This window comes from Micropterus dolomieu, linkage group LG01, assembly GCF_021292245.1.
Source record: "Micropterus dolomieu isolate WLL.071019.BEF.003 ecotype Adirondacks linkage group LG01, ASM2129224v1, whole genome shotgun sequence".
Lineage (NCBI taxonomy): Eukaryota > Metazoa > Chordata > Actinopteri > Centrarchiformes > Centrarchidae > Micropterus > Micropterus dolomieu.
Genome location: NC_060150.1, coordinates 18,413,036 through 18,427,825, shown reverse-complemented (window position 1 = coordinate 18,427,825; position 14,790 = coordinate 18,413,036). Strand labels below are relative to the sequence as shown.

At 40.4% G+C, this 14,790-nt stretch overlaps 1 protein-coding gene across 1 annotated transcript in view; it reads left to right on the top strand.

Moving 5' to 3' along the window:
• The first annotated feature begins 1,354 nt into the window (after positions 1–1,354).
• abi2b (abl-interactor 2b) overlaps positions 1,355–14,790 on the top strand; it is a 36,989-nt gene continuing 23,553 nt past the window's right edge. Inside the window, exons 1-3 of the mRNA XM_046060070.1 lie at positions 1,355–1,545; positions 8,664–8,831; positions 10,995–11,186. Coding sequence (XP_045916026.1) covers positions 1,429–1,545; positions 8,664–8,831; positions 10,995–11,186 — 477 coding nt within the window. The 5' untranslated portion in view covers positions 1,355–1,428. The remainder of the gene's footprint in view (positions 1,546–8,663; positions 8,832–10,994; positions 11,187–14,790) is intronic.

Genomic DNA, 14,790 nt, shown 5'->3' with positions numbered 1-14,790 from the left:
CATCTTTTTCTTCTGTTCTCTACTTGTTATAGTTACACAGTATTAGGGGTGTGGGCTGTATTAAAAGTATCCACTGTTCTCCCATGCTCTAACACACAGTAACGATGAAATGTGTGCTGTTCTCACATTCTTCCTCTGTATGTACACATGAACAACAAGGCAGGGAAATATAAAAGGAATTTATTTTATTGTTTGGGTACATTATTGTTCAGTGTACATGCTCACATCTGAAACAAACTTTACGTGCTTGATAACTCTCCCACCCCGCAGACATCTACACACCAATACCGATTTATATTCATAGCGGCAAGTGCTATGTAGCTCCACATAGGGGACACAGGAAGTGACATATAGCACCTTCATGCGGCGTCGGAAACGCGTAGGAAATTCAAAGCCGCACCGGCAGAGCTCCAGAATATGCGACTCGGCCGGCTCACACGCAGACTCGCTACAAGTGCGAGGGCCCGCCCAACGCTGCTTGCAGCTTTACTCTGGTTTTGAACTGCCCGTGGGAGGAATGTACATGTAAAAATCTGTAAATTCTTGATTAAAAGTCATGTGAAATCTCTTTTATCTTTCGTCTCCTCAATTCGGGTGTGTTTCCAAAACGTCTCTGGTGAATCTCGCGGACTCGACTCGCAAGCATCGGTATGCACAGATTTGATTGGCTGAGCAGCGTCACATGAGACGATTGGAGCACATGCGATTGGTCTGTGAGTTTCCTGGTCCTCTAAACCAGTACAGTAAATGCTAGAAAAGCTGCGCGGGTTAAAATAGAAACGCTCCGTCACGAGGTAGTAAGTCTCAATAATAAATGGGCTGTAGGTCGGCGGTCCGGAGAGGACGGCGGCTGGGTCCGGATCCGGACCCGGACCGCGGTCCGCCTATTAGTGACCTCTGCACTAGTTGCTTCAGAGGCGTGCGACCTCAGACATATGTAAAAAATTGTAAGTCGCTTTGGATCAAAGTGTCAGCTAAATGAATAAGATGAATGATTTTTAATATCTGTGCTTCTAAGGGCCCTTGGGAAAGTTTCAATTTTCTCACCAGAGCCAAGCCTGCTGCTCTGTAACTGATTCTGTGGAGAGGGAGTGATAAAAGAATAAAAACTGGATCACCCAAGGGAAATAAATATGGTCTTATTTTTATTACAAGTAGTCATTGAGTTAGTGTGAAAGTACAATATTAGAGACCTGAAACATAATAAAAATATCACTACAGTAAACCTATTACATGCATTTAAGCAGCAATTTGGAAACCACTAAAGCATTCAACCAAATGGGAGTAATTCCTGTTCTGAAATATTATACATTGGGCACTCCTGCTCTCCACCAGCTGCTGGTAGAGCCCTGCAGTACCTCACACTGCCGCGATGGCGGCAGCGAGCCCAAACCGACACACACGCGCCGCTCCGCTAAAGATGTGAAAATGGCGGAGCTACAAATGCTTCTGGAAGAGGAGATTCCAGCAGGACGAAGCGCACTACTGGATAGTTTCACCAATTTGGAAAGGGTCGCGGAGTACTGCGAGAGCAACTATGTCCAGGTAGGCTGTCACATGCGTGGAAGAAAACACGGTGTAGGTCCTTTTTTTGAAGGGCATCACTGACGACACCACTGTGGGGCGAACCGATGCTGCTAGCTGTAGCTAAAGCTACCGATGTGATGCAGCCGTGTTAGCTAGCTAGCTTCGGCTAAAGCAAAAACAACCCGCTGTCAGGGCTTTTTGTCTGAGAACTAACGCATAATTTGACATTTTCCCGCTTCATTAATATCAAGAGGTATCAACATTACCTTTAATGTTACGTTCATATTGCTAACGACAGAACAATGTGTATGACTTGTTATCACGTTACATCAATCGAAGGCTATCGCGTTAGCCTGGAAGCTTGCTAGCCAGCTGCTCGGCATCACCCACGGTCGAAATTACCAAACAGGCACCGTGAAAATCAACATCTGTGCGCTCTGCTCGATCAATCACTGCCGCTACCGGTGTTGTAGCCCTACTGGTTTTAAAACTAACTGGTTGCCATACGCGTGCGCGTGTTGTGCGCAGCAGCTGCGGACTGACTTCATCCCCAGATTCGTCACACATTCACAAACATGTTCCTGGCGAGTTTCAAGTCGCATCTTTAATCTACTGCGGCGATCATGATTGTATAAGTGAGCACTACATTAGAGCCACATACGAAAAAATAAATTAAAGAAAACAGACTTTTTATAAAATCGCGTCAAGCTGGTTTCGAACTCATCTGAGTAAAACGCAGTATCTTCTCCAATCACTCCACGTTACCTTCGAGCTAACCGAGCAGTTACAAATAAATGATTTCCAGTCACATATTGATCAAACACGTCATCATCCAGGTAACACTTTGTTGGGGCTGATCTAAAACAACTGGTTACCTTGAGCGATCTTAAAAATACCACAACATGTTTATCAAGGTGTTTTTCTCGAGGCTTCGGCAATATTGACCACTGCATTACAGCCCCCTCACACTATGACACGGGAATGCTTTTACACAGTGACGATCTAACTCCGACTATACTGTGAAAACATGAATTTATTGTCAACACCGAGCCACAGGAAGAGTAGAAGTGGAAATATTCTGCCCACAACACTATAGGCCTAAGGCATGGACTTAATTCACATCCATCCTTCCTATATTGTAGGCTGTAGTAAAATACGAGGCACCCACTCAGACCTCTTTACCAGTAAGTGCTCGTCCAATCCGCGTTTTAATGCCGAGCTTTAGCTGCTCCAAATAATGACCTCAGCGTGGTGGGCCATTGAAATAGGATACAATAAATGACCCAAACATTTCAATCCGTGAATCATTTGTTCATATACTGTTCGCTGAATTAACCGAAGACAGTTAATTTGTGCTGTGTACCATTGGATGTACTGACCACTGTGAGTGAATTACTTTGATACAGAAAAAATCTTAAAAACCGGAGGATTCTCAGACAAGTTCGGAGGCGTTCCCATTCCTGTCCCCACACACGCATTCAATGAGTTACACTGTGTAGCCTACTGCAAGTTGAGCCTCGTTTATTTCCCAAAACACTAACTTAAAACCCATTTAACTTGTTAGTAGTTGTTCAAGCTCATCTTCATAAGCCTACATTAGCCTAAACCAGGTACCGCCGTTGCTGCTTGTTTATCAAGTGTAAAACACAAAGTAACTTCCTTACAAATTCCAGTTTTTCATTTCCTAATTCTGACTTGAGCATGCTTTTTGTGTTGGATGATGGCTGGAAATCGTTAAGTCCATGCCTTAGGCCTACAGTGTTGTGGGCAGAATATTTCCACTTCTACTCTTCCTGTGCCTCGGTGTTGACAATAAATTCATGTTTTCACAGTATTCGTCACTGTTTAAAAGTATTCATGTGTCATAGTGTCTAGGGAGTCAATATTGCCGAAGCCTCGAGAAAAACACCGTGATAAACATGTTGTGGTATTTTTTTAAAATCACTCAAGGTAACCAGTTGTTTTAGATCATCCAAAACAAATTTGTTACGTGGATGATGACAAGCTTCATCAATACGTGACTGGACAACCGTAATCTATGATTGCTCGGTTAGCTCGCAGGTAATGTGGAGAAATGGGGGGGAAAAAAAGTTACCTTTTGCTCAGATGAGTTCGAATCCAGCTTGACGCGATTTTATAAAAAGTCTGTTTTCTTTAATTTATTTTTTTGTATGTGGCTCTAATGTAGTGCACACGTATGGCAATCAGTTAGTTGTGGTGTTGGACTGAAACATAGCGACTTGCTCTTAACGTAATGCTTAGTTAAATGCCGGTATCTACACGATTTCTTATCTTCATTCATACAGTGTTCTTCGGGTTGGGAGGGACAGTGTAATCTTGCATCTCTTGAGTCAACATTTTCTTTGTTGATTTGCACAGCATTTTGGCTGGTGTGAAAGTACAGTCAATCCCATTCAGAGCTTCAGTAATATTCTGCCGGTGTGATCTCCAGCTGAGCTTCGTCTCAAGCCTGTTATCACATAGGGGGTTGAACATTGGGACCACAGTGTTTAGCTGGGAGAGGTTTTGACAAGGTGTGATACTGAAATATGCCATCCTTGATAAACAGGGCCAATCGGGTCTGACAGGTTGAATTTTGTCAGTGTGCTGTCTGGCAGGCTACCCTGGTTTCTTCTCACCCTGCCAGGTTTTCCAAGCTGCTGTCAGATGGATAGTACCACTTGTAGATTAGCTGGACAGAAGTATTTGTCGGAGGGGTTTTTAGTGGTATTTTTCACCTCTCCCTCTCAGTCCTAATTCACATCTTCACTCTGCCATGTCTGTCCTAAAGCTGGGTTCCTTGTAACATCAGTCATGTAGGAATGGATACTTGTTGGATAGTCTTTTATTTTTCCACTGGTAACATGTGCTACAGGTATGTGAACTAATATTAAAACCATGTTTTTTCACAGAATAAAATATCAGTCTGACACCTTCCAGGAGTTTTTTTGTCTTCCCACATTTTTTTTCACAACCACCTGAAGAGGAGTGAGTTGGCTCGTTGTGATTCAGGTGTGGGTTCAATATGGGGAAAGCTAGTGAGAAAAGGAGTTGAGGAAAGTTTGTCACATTCAGAGTCTTTCCTGTAGTTGCATTGCACTGTGGACCAGAAAAAATGGTGGATGGATTTCATCCCCAAGTCTTTTTTTTTTTGTTGTCATGACATGACATTTCCAGCTATTAAAACAACTAAGAATATGACATATCTTACATGTTTGAAATGTATTTTGGTTTGTAATTAATTACACAAACTCTTTGCGGGGAAACCAACAAAAATGATAATTACTTAAAACAATATAGTACTAATATAGAAAATAATGCACCAATAGGGATTTTAAGTTATGCCATTTTTACAAAACACTCCCTATTTGATGTCAACTGTAACATCAGACACATTTGTTACAATCCTTATTATAGTAATGCCAACTTTACATTGTGAACCGACTTTTCAATATGTCCTTTTTAATTATTTTAAAACATTATCAAACATATACAGAGTGTGCTGCGTATACTCTTCTCAAATCATATTGACTCTCATTTTAAACAACTTGAGGATACTTTCAGGCAGTGATTTGTCTGTGACGTTCTGCTTTTTATGGTTTTTATTAGCCCTTAATTTGATAAATAGGGATACACCCATGTGACCCGCTAGATCGGTATCAGGTCCAATACTGACCTTGTTAAGTTGACTTGGTATCAGCCAGATGTGACTGATCAATATTAAATACAGTTTCCTCATCAGTGACATATAATTTAGTGTTTCCTCTTATCAGTTTTAGGTGTCACAACAATCTCTGGCGTCATGTTATAGTTTTAACTATTCTGATGCTAGTTATCGAACCCAGTTCCTATGGAATCTTGCCTCTAAATCCAAACTCTTCAACACATATCTTGTCTGCGCTCGGTGACCTTTATCCTTAACCCTTCTTCACTTTTGTGGCTAAAGTGAAAGGAGTTTCTGGGTTAGGGGTTAGGTTAGCTGGGAGAGTGCGACACATTGAACAAGTTGCGTTCTTTCAAATTTACGCCATGTTGAAGTAAATGTTTCGTCATGTTGGAGCTGCTTCCTCCCTTGCACCAAATCTCCTTACTGCAGGTGTTGCATTTCTTTTTTTAATGAAGTTAAGCCAAACTTTGGAGCGTTTGCTGCGGTCCGCCATGGTCCAGGAATGGAAACTGAAGGACTGTCTTCTTCATGCTTTGTTGACGTACTGCGTAACAAAGGAGGTGACGTTAGGTCGGCGTAGCGGGTCCTGGCAGATAGGTGACACTTTTATGAGCTGTAAAATGGTCACTGCAGTTCAATCGGGAGCCACGCTGAAATATGCAGAAAGTTAGGAACCGATAAGCAGAATCCAAATGCACGTGTCTTAACAGATCCACAGTTCTTGGAAATTTGGTACAGTGCACCTTGGAACCTGTGTTTGATTCCCAGCCCTACTAACCTAGACATATGTTATTGGTCCATGCATTCATCCTTCCCTTCCAAAAATTGTATAATCATTCAGTCTACGTAGTAGCAGGTGTGGCCAATAGATGAGTTCTGTCTCTTCTCTGCCCTGCAGGTAGGAGCTAAAGCTACATACTCCTGACTTTTGCCACACAACCTGTTTCTCAGTGCTGCACCCTCTCCCCACCTTTAAATGAAACTGTTTGTTTGTTTTCCTGATGATTTGTTGGATTGGATTGCTCTTTGTGATTCCACAGAAATGCATCTTGTATCACAAGCACATTCTGTTTCACATAAAAGGGAACAGACGTATTCCCACTGAGGATGCAGCTGGTTCAGCCCGTGGGGTAGACCCCGGCTTGTAGCTTTAATGTGCTGCCTCGTTGGGTTTTATCTTTATTCAGTTTCACAATAATCAGTTTAGCCAAAAAATCTGATCCAAATGTGTTGTGTGTTACAGAAGTAAAGTTTAACAGCATGACTGTATTTCACTGTACAAATAGTGAGATTGTTCCCATTTCCTGATTTGCATTTGACATGTCAAGCAATCAGTCAATGGATATCTTGGGACTGCAACTGAGATACAAAGAAATGTATTGGAACACCTATATTTTTTGGGCTGTCCTGTCAGTTGGCAGCATACTTTTTAAATTGAAAAGATCAAAGGATACCAATTAATCTATATCCAATCACAACCCCAATGCTGCTCTGACCCAGAGCGTGTTGTAATCAATCTGCTGCTATGCTGTACCCACAGAAGGAAGTGCATGCAGGGTTGAAATAGATAATGAAAAGATTCTTTGCTTTACGGTTTGCAAAATTAATTACTCTACAGACTATTTTCCAGGTTAGTCAATTAGCATCCGATAATAGTGAAAGATGCCCATCGCAGTTGTCAGTTATGGCTTGTTTTGTCCGACCACCAGTTCAAAACCCAAATATAATAAATGTATTAGAACATAAGATGAGAAAAAGAATTTAAAAAGCAGGGGAACATCCAATGTTTGGAAAAATTCTTTAAATGATAATTTTGTAAAATTAGTTTCTGATTAATTTTAGACCCTGACTAGTTGCATCAGCTGTTTGTTTACAACAGTTCACTTTTTAAAATTAGTAATGAATCAATCTTTAAGTATTCACCTCACTTTATAAATGAGGCTCCAACTAACGATTCTTTTCATTATCTATCATCACTGTTTCCTAACGTCTGAATCTTATAAATAATTAGTTTACTGCCACATAAGACAAATTAAAGCTTAAATAACGACCATTTTTGCTTCACAGCAGAAACATGAGCTGATCCACCTGCCCACGCTGTACCCACGGCCAAACCACTGGCTGCAAGTTGCATTACTTGCTGCTCACTTCACTGCCATTAAAGGGTTTATTTTTTTACTTGACTAAAATGTTACTTCTTGGCACTGAAAGCTGTGAAGCAGCAGTTCCTCTCCACCCTGCTGCCACAAATTGCACTCAGGGTTAAATTTATTAGCTACATAACTGTATCTGTTCATGGATTGTTCCCTTTTGTGTCTGTGCTACAAGGATGATCTTTAGTTTAGGTCATCTGAATCAAAGTAAACCCCTCTTGCATTATGTGTTCATTTAGCACCTGAGATCTTAGTGTCACAACAAAGGAAGGCTGTAGTTTTTAGCTTTCGTTTTAAAAAACCTTGAAGACAGATTAGACCTGCAGCGATGAATTTTTTGGATGGAGATGGGGCAGTGGATAAGACTTTGGTCTGTGTGTGAGAGACTTGGGTTCGAATCCACTGTGAGACACCAATGTGTGCCTGAGCAAGACACTGAACTCCTAATTATAAAGACTAAGAATATGGGTGAAGGGATGGATTAGCACACACAGGTAGCAGGGATTGTCTGAACTACAGAGAGAGCTGCAGGTGAGTTAAAAGGTGAAACTCCCCGCCACCCAGTTAACTCATGATGGTGCGGTTACAACTTACGGCCCAAAAAGAACAACAAACGCATGTGTGTACATTTTCAGCTGAGGACTGTGGCTTACTTTGGCTAGCCTTAAACTCAACAATCAATCATTATTTCAGTTAAATGTTAAAAATCTATTATAGTAAATATTTCAATGCTTCTGATTTCATACATTTATTTTATGTGAAGTTTATCTTCATTTCTTTATGCTGAGTTGAGAATTTTCACGTCAGAGCTGCATTACTTTACATACGCTGAGCTGCAACAATTAGTCAGTTAATTGATGGACTGAAAACCAAATCTTCAACAATTTAAACTGATTTTCAAGCAATGTCTCCCACTCCAGGTAGTCTTTTGGTGAGGATTTGTCTTTTTGTTTGTTTTTCCTTGTCCAAAATGACAGAATATTGAACATATCTGCATTTTGGAGTGCTGGTCAGACAACATAAGCGATTTGATGATCACTTTGGGCTTGGGAAATTGTGATGGGCATTTTATAGACAAATTGATTAATTGAGAAAATGTTCAGCACATTCATCAGTAATGATGTCAACTGCAGTGCCAATGGTCATGCCCAGGAAATATTGGCTTTCAACCTGTTTTACTATGTCATCTGGAACAAAGGTTCATTGTAAGCTGGGTTTGGCTGCTTCCTTTGCACATAAAATGCAAATCTATCTCTCTTTTTTTTTTAAAAGTCAAATGTCACTCTTCTTTCTGCTGTCTCCTTTCTCTCATACAGTCCCCAGACAAACAGAGGGCACTGGAGGAGACCAAGAACTACACCACCCAGTCTCTGGCCAGTGTAGCCTACCTGATCAACACTCTGGCCAACAATGTCCTGCAGATGCTTGACATCCAGGCATCGCAGTTGCGCCGTATGGAGTCCTCCATCAACCACATCTCACAGGTCAGCAACTGACTTAGAAAAATCCCACAAATTACCTTATTGGCTCACCTGCCAAGAGGAGTGATTACCCCACCAGAGTCTTATCCTAATTGAACCCTCAAAGATTTGTGAGTAAAATGTCAGAATTTAGACCAAAAACAGAATTAAAGTGATACTTTGCGATTCTTATCCAGTACACTGTATATTAAATTTAGCGAATATTTTCTCCTGGGTCGCTAGCTCTGTTTTTCGTGTGCTCTGGAAAAAAAATCCGGTTTTCCCACACAGCCCTGGGTCTGTAAATTGAGCACAAACAAAGCTGCTCAGAGCGGGCAGTAGGTGGCGGTAGCGCGTTCGAAGCAGTGGGAGAGAGAACGTAAACAAACCAATATTATCAAGAGTAACCTATCTAGCCAGCTAGCTGGCAGTGTCAAAGTAAACAAGGGTCTTACAAATGCAGTTCCAGTTCTAGGATTGCGGTCCTGAAATTGCAGCCTCCAGTACTGCAGCTACATACTACTCAAACACCGGCACCTTGGAAAATGCTGTACTCAATATGCGACTCTATAGCTGTGAAGATGGCTGAGAAACAGCCAGAGAGGGAAAGGTCTGAGGAATTGTGAAACAAGTTATATAACCAGGCGAGGGGAAGACCTATGTTAACATCTGTGAGGAGTTTCAATGCTGGATCAATCTCCTAGATTTGAAAGCATGTAAAACCAATGCTGAGGTTGCTCTGTTTCTGCAGGACAAGTGAGTAACGTTAGCTTTTCTGTTCCACATAAACGACAGGTTCAGTATTACTGTCTTATCTGTCTGTTGTCATGTTTGTGATGATCCCAGCTGATCCCAACTTTCTTAGCTAAGCCGCAGGGGTCAGTGTGTGTTGGTGGTAGAGGAGGAATAGACGGAGCGAGTGTGTGAATGGGTGCCCCGGTGAATGGAGAGAAACTGGTCAGCAACGAGGCTTGTTCAGCAGTAAATGTACAGTAGAGGTTACAGTGGACGGTGAATAAAGACCGCAGCTTCTCAAGACTGTTGTTTATTTCTAACTGCAATGCACTACAGGAAGTGCTGGGGGCAGTATCGCTTCCATTGTCTGCCATGACTGCTTGACTGTAAGACTACTCGCGTAGAAGAAGCATTTATGCAAGAAGCAGGAAAGAAGCAGAGAAAGGGGCGAACAGCAGAACAGCTTGTGTTTTTATAAGTTTGGGCGTTATTTAATCACTAATAACACTTTTGAGGCGAGAAATCAACTGTGTAGAATTTGAATATTGGCAGTTTTACCAAAGTTGATGGCGAATCGAAAACGTTTTCGAGGTTGAAGCTCCACAAGTGCCCGCAAGGTTAGGAGTGCCAGCCGGCCGGTGCCAGTCATGCCCACAGAGCCCTCTGGTCCCAGTTACTCAGACCACTGCAGCAGCAACAACCGAGCTGCAGAGACAGAGGAAAGGCAATGTTTCCTATACGTTCATTTATTTGTGGCGGCCCGCTGACCGCTACATACTGATTTTCGTTTATTATTTTTTATTTTACTAGGCCTATTTAAAATCTTATTTGATTGCAGATCAGCGCCATAGCACATCCTCTCGCTCGTCTCTCGCTCTCTCTCATAAACACCGCAGCACAAATCTGTCCAACACAATGCTGGCAATGTTGTAGACCCAGCTTTAAAAAAGTTATTAGTCATGAGTAATGGTTTAAAGTACATCAAGGAACATCTGGCTCGTGATGTAGCCTACAGAACATTCTCCACTGAGTTATTGCCAAAAACCTATAAGCACTTTTGAAAAATAAACTACAGAAGTAGTACGAAAGGGAAAACACGACTCTCAGTGCTAATGTTACTGCAACTGCTGGATGTGTAAGTTACAAGCTATAATAAGTGTTTGCAAGCATTTTTGTCATATCTGTTTGAAAGGTGATGATATGTGTCTGTTCACAGCTTGTTTTGCTGCTGCCAAAAAAAAAAAGTTACTGCAGGTTTAACTTACTTACTTGGAGTTGTAGCCTTGTTAACAGAATAGCTTTACTACTTGTAGGTGAGAAACTTTAGGCTAATTATGAAGCCGTCTGAAACACCTCTCCCTCACACAGACCCGGCAGCAGCTGGTTTGCTAGTGTTTTAATTTAAAAACAAAATTACATGAAAATATGCTGTCCTCCACCTCTTCTCCTCAGACGGTGGACATCCACAAAGAAAAGGTAGCCCGGCGGGAAATTGGCATCCTCACCACCAACAAGAACACATCCCGCACACACAAGATTATTGCCCCAGCCAATCCCGAGAGGCCTGTGCGCTACATTCGCAAGCCCATCGACTACAGCATGCTAGACGACATGGGCCATGGAGTCAAGGTGGTCATTTTGTTCTTTCCCCTTAATTTCATCAATTAGACTTAATTGTGTAAAAGTACTTCATATTAGGGGTTAACGTGAAAGAAAGGTTGGGAACCCCTGCTCTGAAGTGTGAATTACAGTTATGAGACCTTTTTTAAAATACGCCAGGAGGAAGTGTGTGATTCACATTGTATTTGTGTTGTAGGATTAATAGGTGTCATTCACTGCTGATGGTGTACTAATGAGAAGGACTTTTAAAGGTCAACAGTCACTATTGAGTTACAGTGAGGAGTAAAAAAATCAATGACTCAGGCTTTTCATCAGGGTGGGAAACTAATGTCAGGACAAGAATTCTGCTAAATAAGCTCTCTGTCGTAAATCTGTCACCTGCTTCTGCTAACAGGTTCCTCTGCACAGATCATTTTATGTAATAAAATGGTAAAAGTGGCTGGTTTTGGAAAGCTAGTTTCCCACTGACTATCTGTACAAAGAAATGATTGTTTTCCAGAAAAACCTGAACGAAATTCCTGATTGGATTTAACACTGGGCCATTGTTGCCGGAATCTAACCAGCTTGGCTTTATGTATTCATGGATGAACAATTGTTTTTCTCCTTCTTCACACACTAATTGTCTGATTTCTTCTTCTCTCTTTTTCTGCTTGCCTAATTTTGTCTTTATAATCAACTGTAGTGGTTGCAAAGGTTTAAGGTAAGACTTTCAAAGTAAGAGGCTCAAACAAGGGAGGTTTTTTTATTTCTGTTTTTTTTTGTTTTGAATTGCTGTGAGATCTATATCCATTGTCTATCTAGACAGTTTGGGAAAATACGCTTATTTGCTTTCTTGATGAGAGTGAAAGTAGATCGACACCATTCTCATTTCTATTTCAGTTTAATATGACACTGAAGAGTGTTGGCTAAGCTAAGCGTGCCTTGTTTTGTGAAAAAGATTTTATGTTCAGGGTGTCCACGGGGTCTTAAAAAGTCTTAAAAGGTAATAAATCAATTTTGCGAAATTAAGGCCATTAAAAATAATTTAAAAGTCTTAATCGCCATTTAAGAAGGTATTCAATTTTGAAGATATTTTGTTCAATGTGAAAATTCTGTTTGTCCAAAAGTTTGTTTGCTAAAAGTGTAGATGAATGTATTTATTTAATGCATAGCCAAAAATACTAGACAGGCAGAGGAGTAGCGACTGTGTGATTCGTTTCTGTAACGTTAGGCGCAGGGATCTTCTGTGATTTAAGAGTATAACCGACCATAATCTCCCACCGCGCCCGGCCCTCAATGCTAATCGTCCAAAAAATAGTCGGAGTGGCGATCAGGAGTAACGGGATTAACCCGGTTGGCCGGTCGCTCTGTGGCCACTTGAACAGCCCTGTTCCTGAAAAACAAAAGCGAGATGCGCCACCAACAGCTGAATTGGTAAGACAGAAGACAACAGGGAAAATTCAAGGAGCGTGTGGGTTTGGCTAACGTTAGCTGGCTATTTAGCTAAACCGGTTCCTTTTATTGAAACACATTCAACTTTTCAAAAGCCGATACTCTCGTCACAGTCACTTTCTGTGAACAGATCAATCACAGCCTGGATAGAGCTGGATTTAAAAAAAGTTTGATGTGCTGCAACTAACTTTAGAAATGTTGAACTAAATGTTCTGCATAAACGGTTATGATTATTGACGAGATAGTAGCCTGCCTAAAATCAAGGTTGGAGACTATCATGTAGCCTAGAGAATTTTTCTTGCACAAAGTTAATGAATTAAAAAAAACAAACTGAAACAGCTGTAACTTGAATTAATATTATACTAGTGGTATATACTATTATATGAAATTATATTGAATATAGTAACATAATGAATATATTAATATCAAACTAAGGTTTACTATTAAATTAACAATATTCTTTACTTTTAATGTTATACTAATACAGTCATTTAGACTAGTTCCTCCTCCAGGTTGTATCTGTGCTACACCGCCTACACTACTTACGTTATTCATCACTCAGTTTATTCTCTTCATCTTTGTTCCCTCCTGGCCTGTTTGAATTTTGTTATATTAATCAAGTGGTCGATGAAAGTTATCACACATATCATTGCAGGCATGCTCACATTATGTAGTTTAAACCAACTAAAACACAAAATTACACTGTGTTTTACATGATCTGCTGTAATGTTACGTACATAAACGTCACAGCTAATGTAAGACAGTTGCTTTTTGCAGGAAATCTGACCAGTCCTTCACGTAAAAAACAGTTGGCCCATACAGGCTGTTATAGGCAACTGAGAAAGTTGGTGAATGTCTCAATTTTTAGGTGACGTTACAACCTGATGACATATATGGAATAAATATATTATAAATATATTTAAATTCATTTTAAAAACTCAAATGTCGCTTTTAAAAGATGTGTGGCTGGTTTTAATCGGTTAGCTCAAAGTGGCGCAGCAGTCTTAAAATATGTTGAAAAAGTCTTGAAAAGGTATTGAATTTTACTTCAAGATTCCTGTGTATATACCCTGATGTTGCTTCTATCTAGTGATAGACTGATTAATCAGTTGGCCAAGTAATGTGTCCGATATCTAGCTTTTTGAGATAATCGGCATCGACTGATACCTGCACTCACCAGGCCAATAAACACAAAATGTCTGTGGACGCATCTGCAGGCAGCCGTGGCTGCTGTAAAAGGTTGTTTGTGCTCCCCATTTGTGAGCTTTGGGAAGGTGGTGAAAATGTTTCTCTCATCCTAAATGACAGCAGCTCTAATCTATCTATACCCCACTCTCCCTTAAACACCAGTCACACTGAAATCTACAGCAGAAACCAATGTATGTTTCTGTTTCATCCATTAATAAAGCTTCCATCTAAAACAACACATTACTGGCTGAGATAACATGTATATTAGATTGGACTCTGCATGGAATAATACATGACTTTTCTTTGTTTTGATACGTGCATTATATATCGGTCATCAGTTGCCCTGCTCTCTAAATATCTATCTATGAAAGATTTTATTGTACTTTAATATTTGTAACCCACAGAAAACAATCCACAAATGTGTACTATGATGCGCAAATATTTCACTATCTACAAATGTGTATTTTTGATGTGTAAAATCATATCCACAAAAATACAGAGTGACTTCTACACACAAAACAGTTTTTGTGCATTTGCAGATTGCTTTCTGTCAGTTTGTGGGTCATGTTACATTTGTAACTTCCTTTTTACGCATTTTTGGAATTTTGTCCAATGTGTACTGCGGAGATACAGTGGGTACGGAAAGTATTCAGACCCCTTTAAATTTTTCACTCTTTGTTTCATTGCAGCCATTTTCCAAAAATCAAAAAAGTTCATTTTATTTCTCAGTAATGTACACTCAGCACCCCATCTTGACAGAAAAAAACAGAAATGTAGAAATTTTTGCAAATTTATTAAAAAAGAAAAACTGAAATATCACATGGTCATAAGTATTCAGACCCTTTGCCGTGACACTCATATTTAACTCAGGTGCTGTCTATTTCTTCTGATCCTCCTTGAGATGGTTCTACACCTTCATTTGAGTCCAGCTGTGTTTGATTATACTGATTGGACTTGATTAGGAAAGCCACACACCTGTCTATATAAGACCTTACAGCTCACAGTGCAT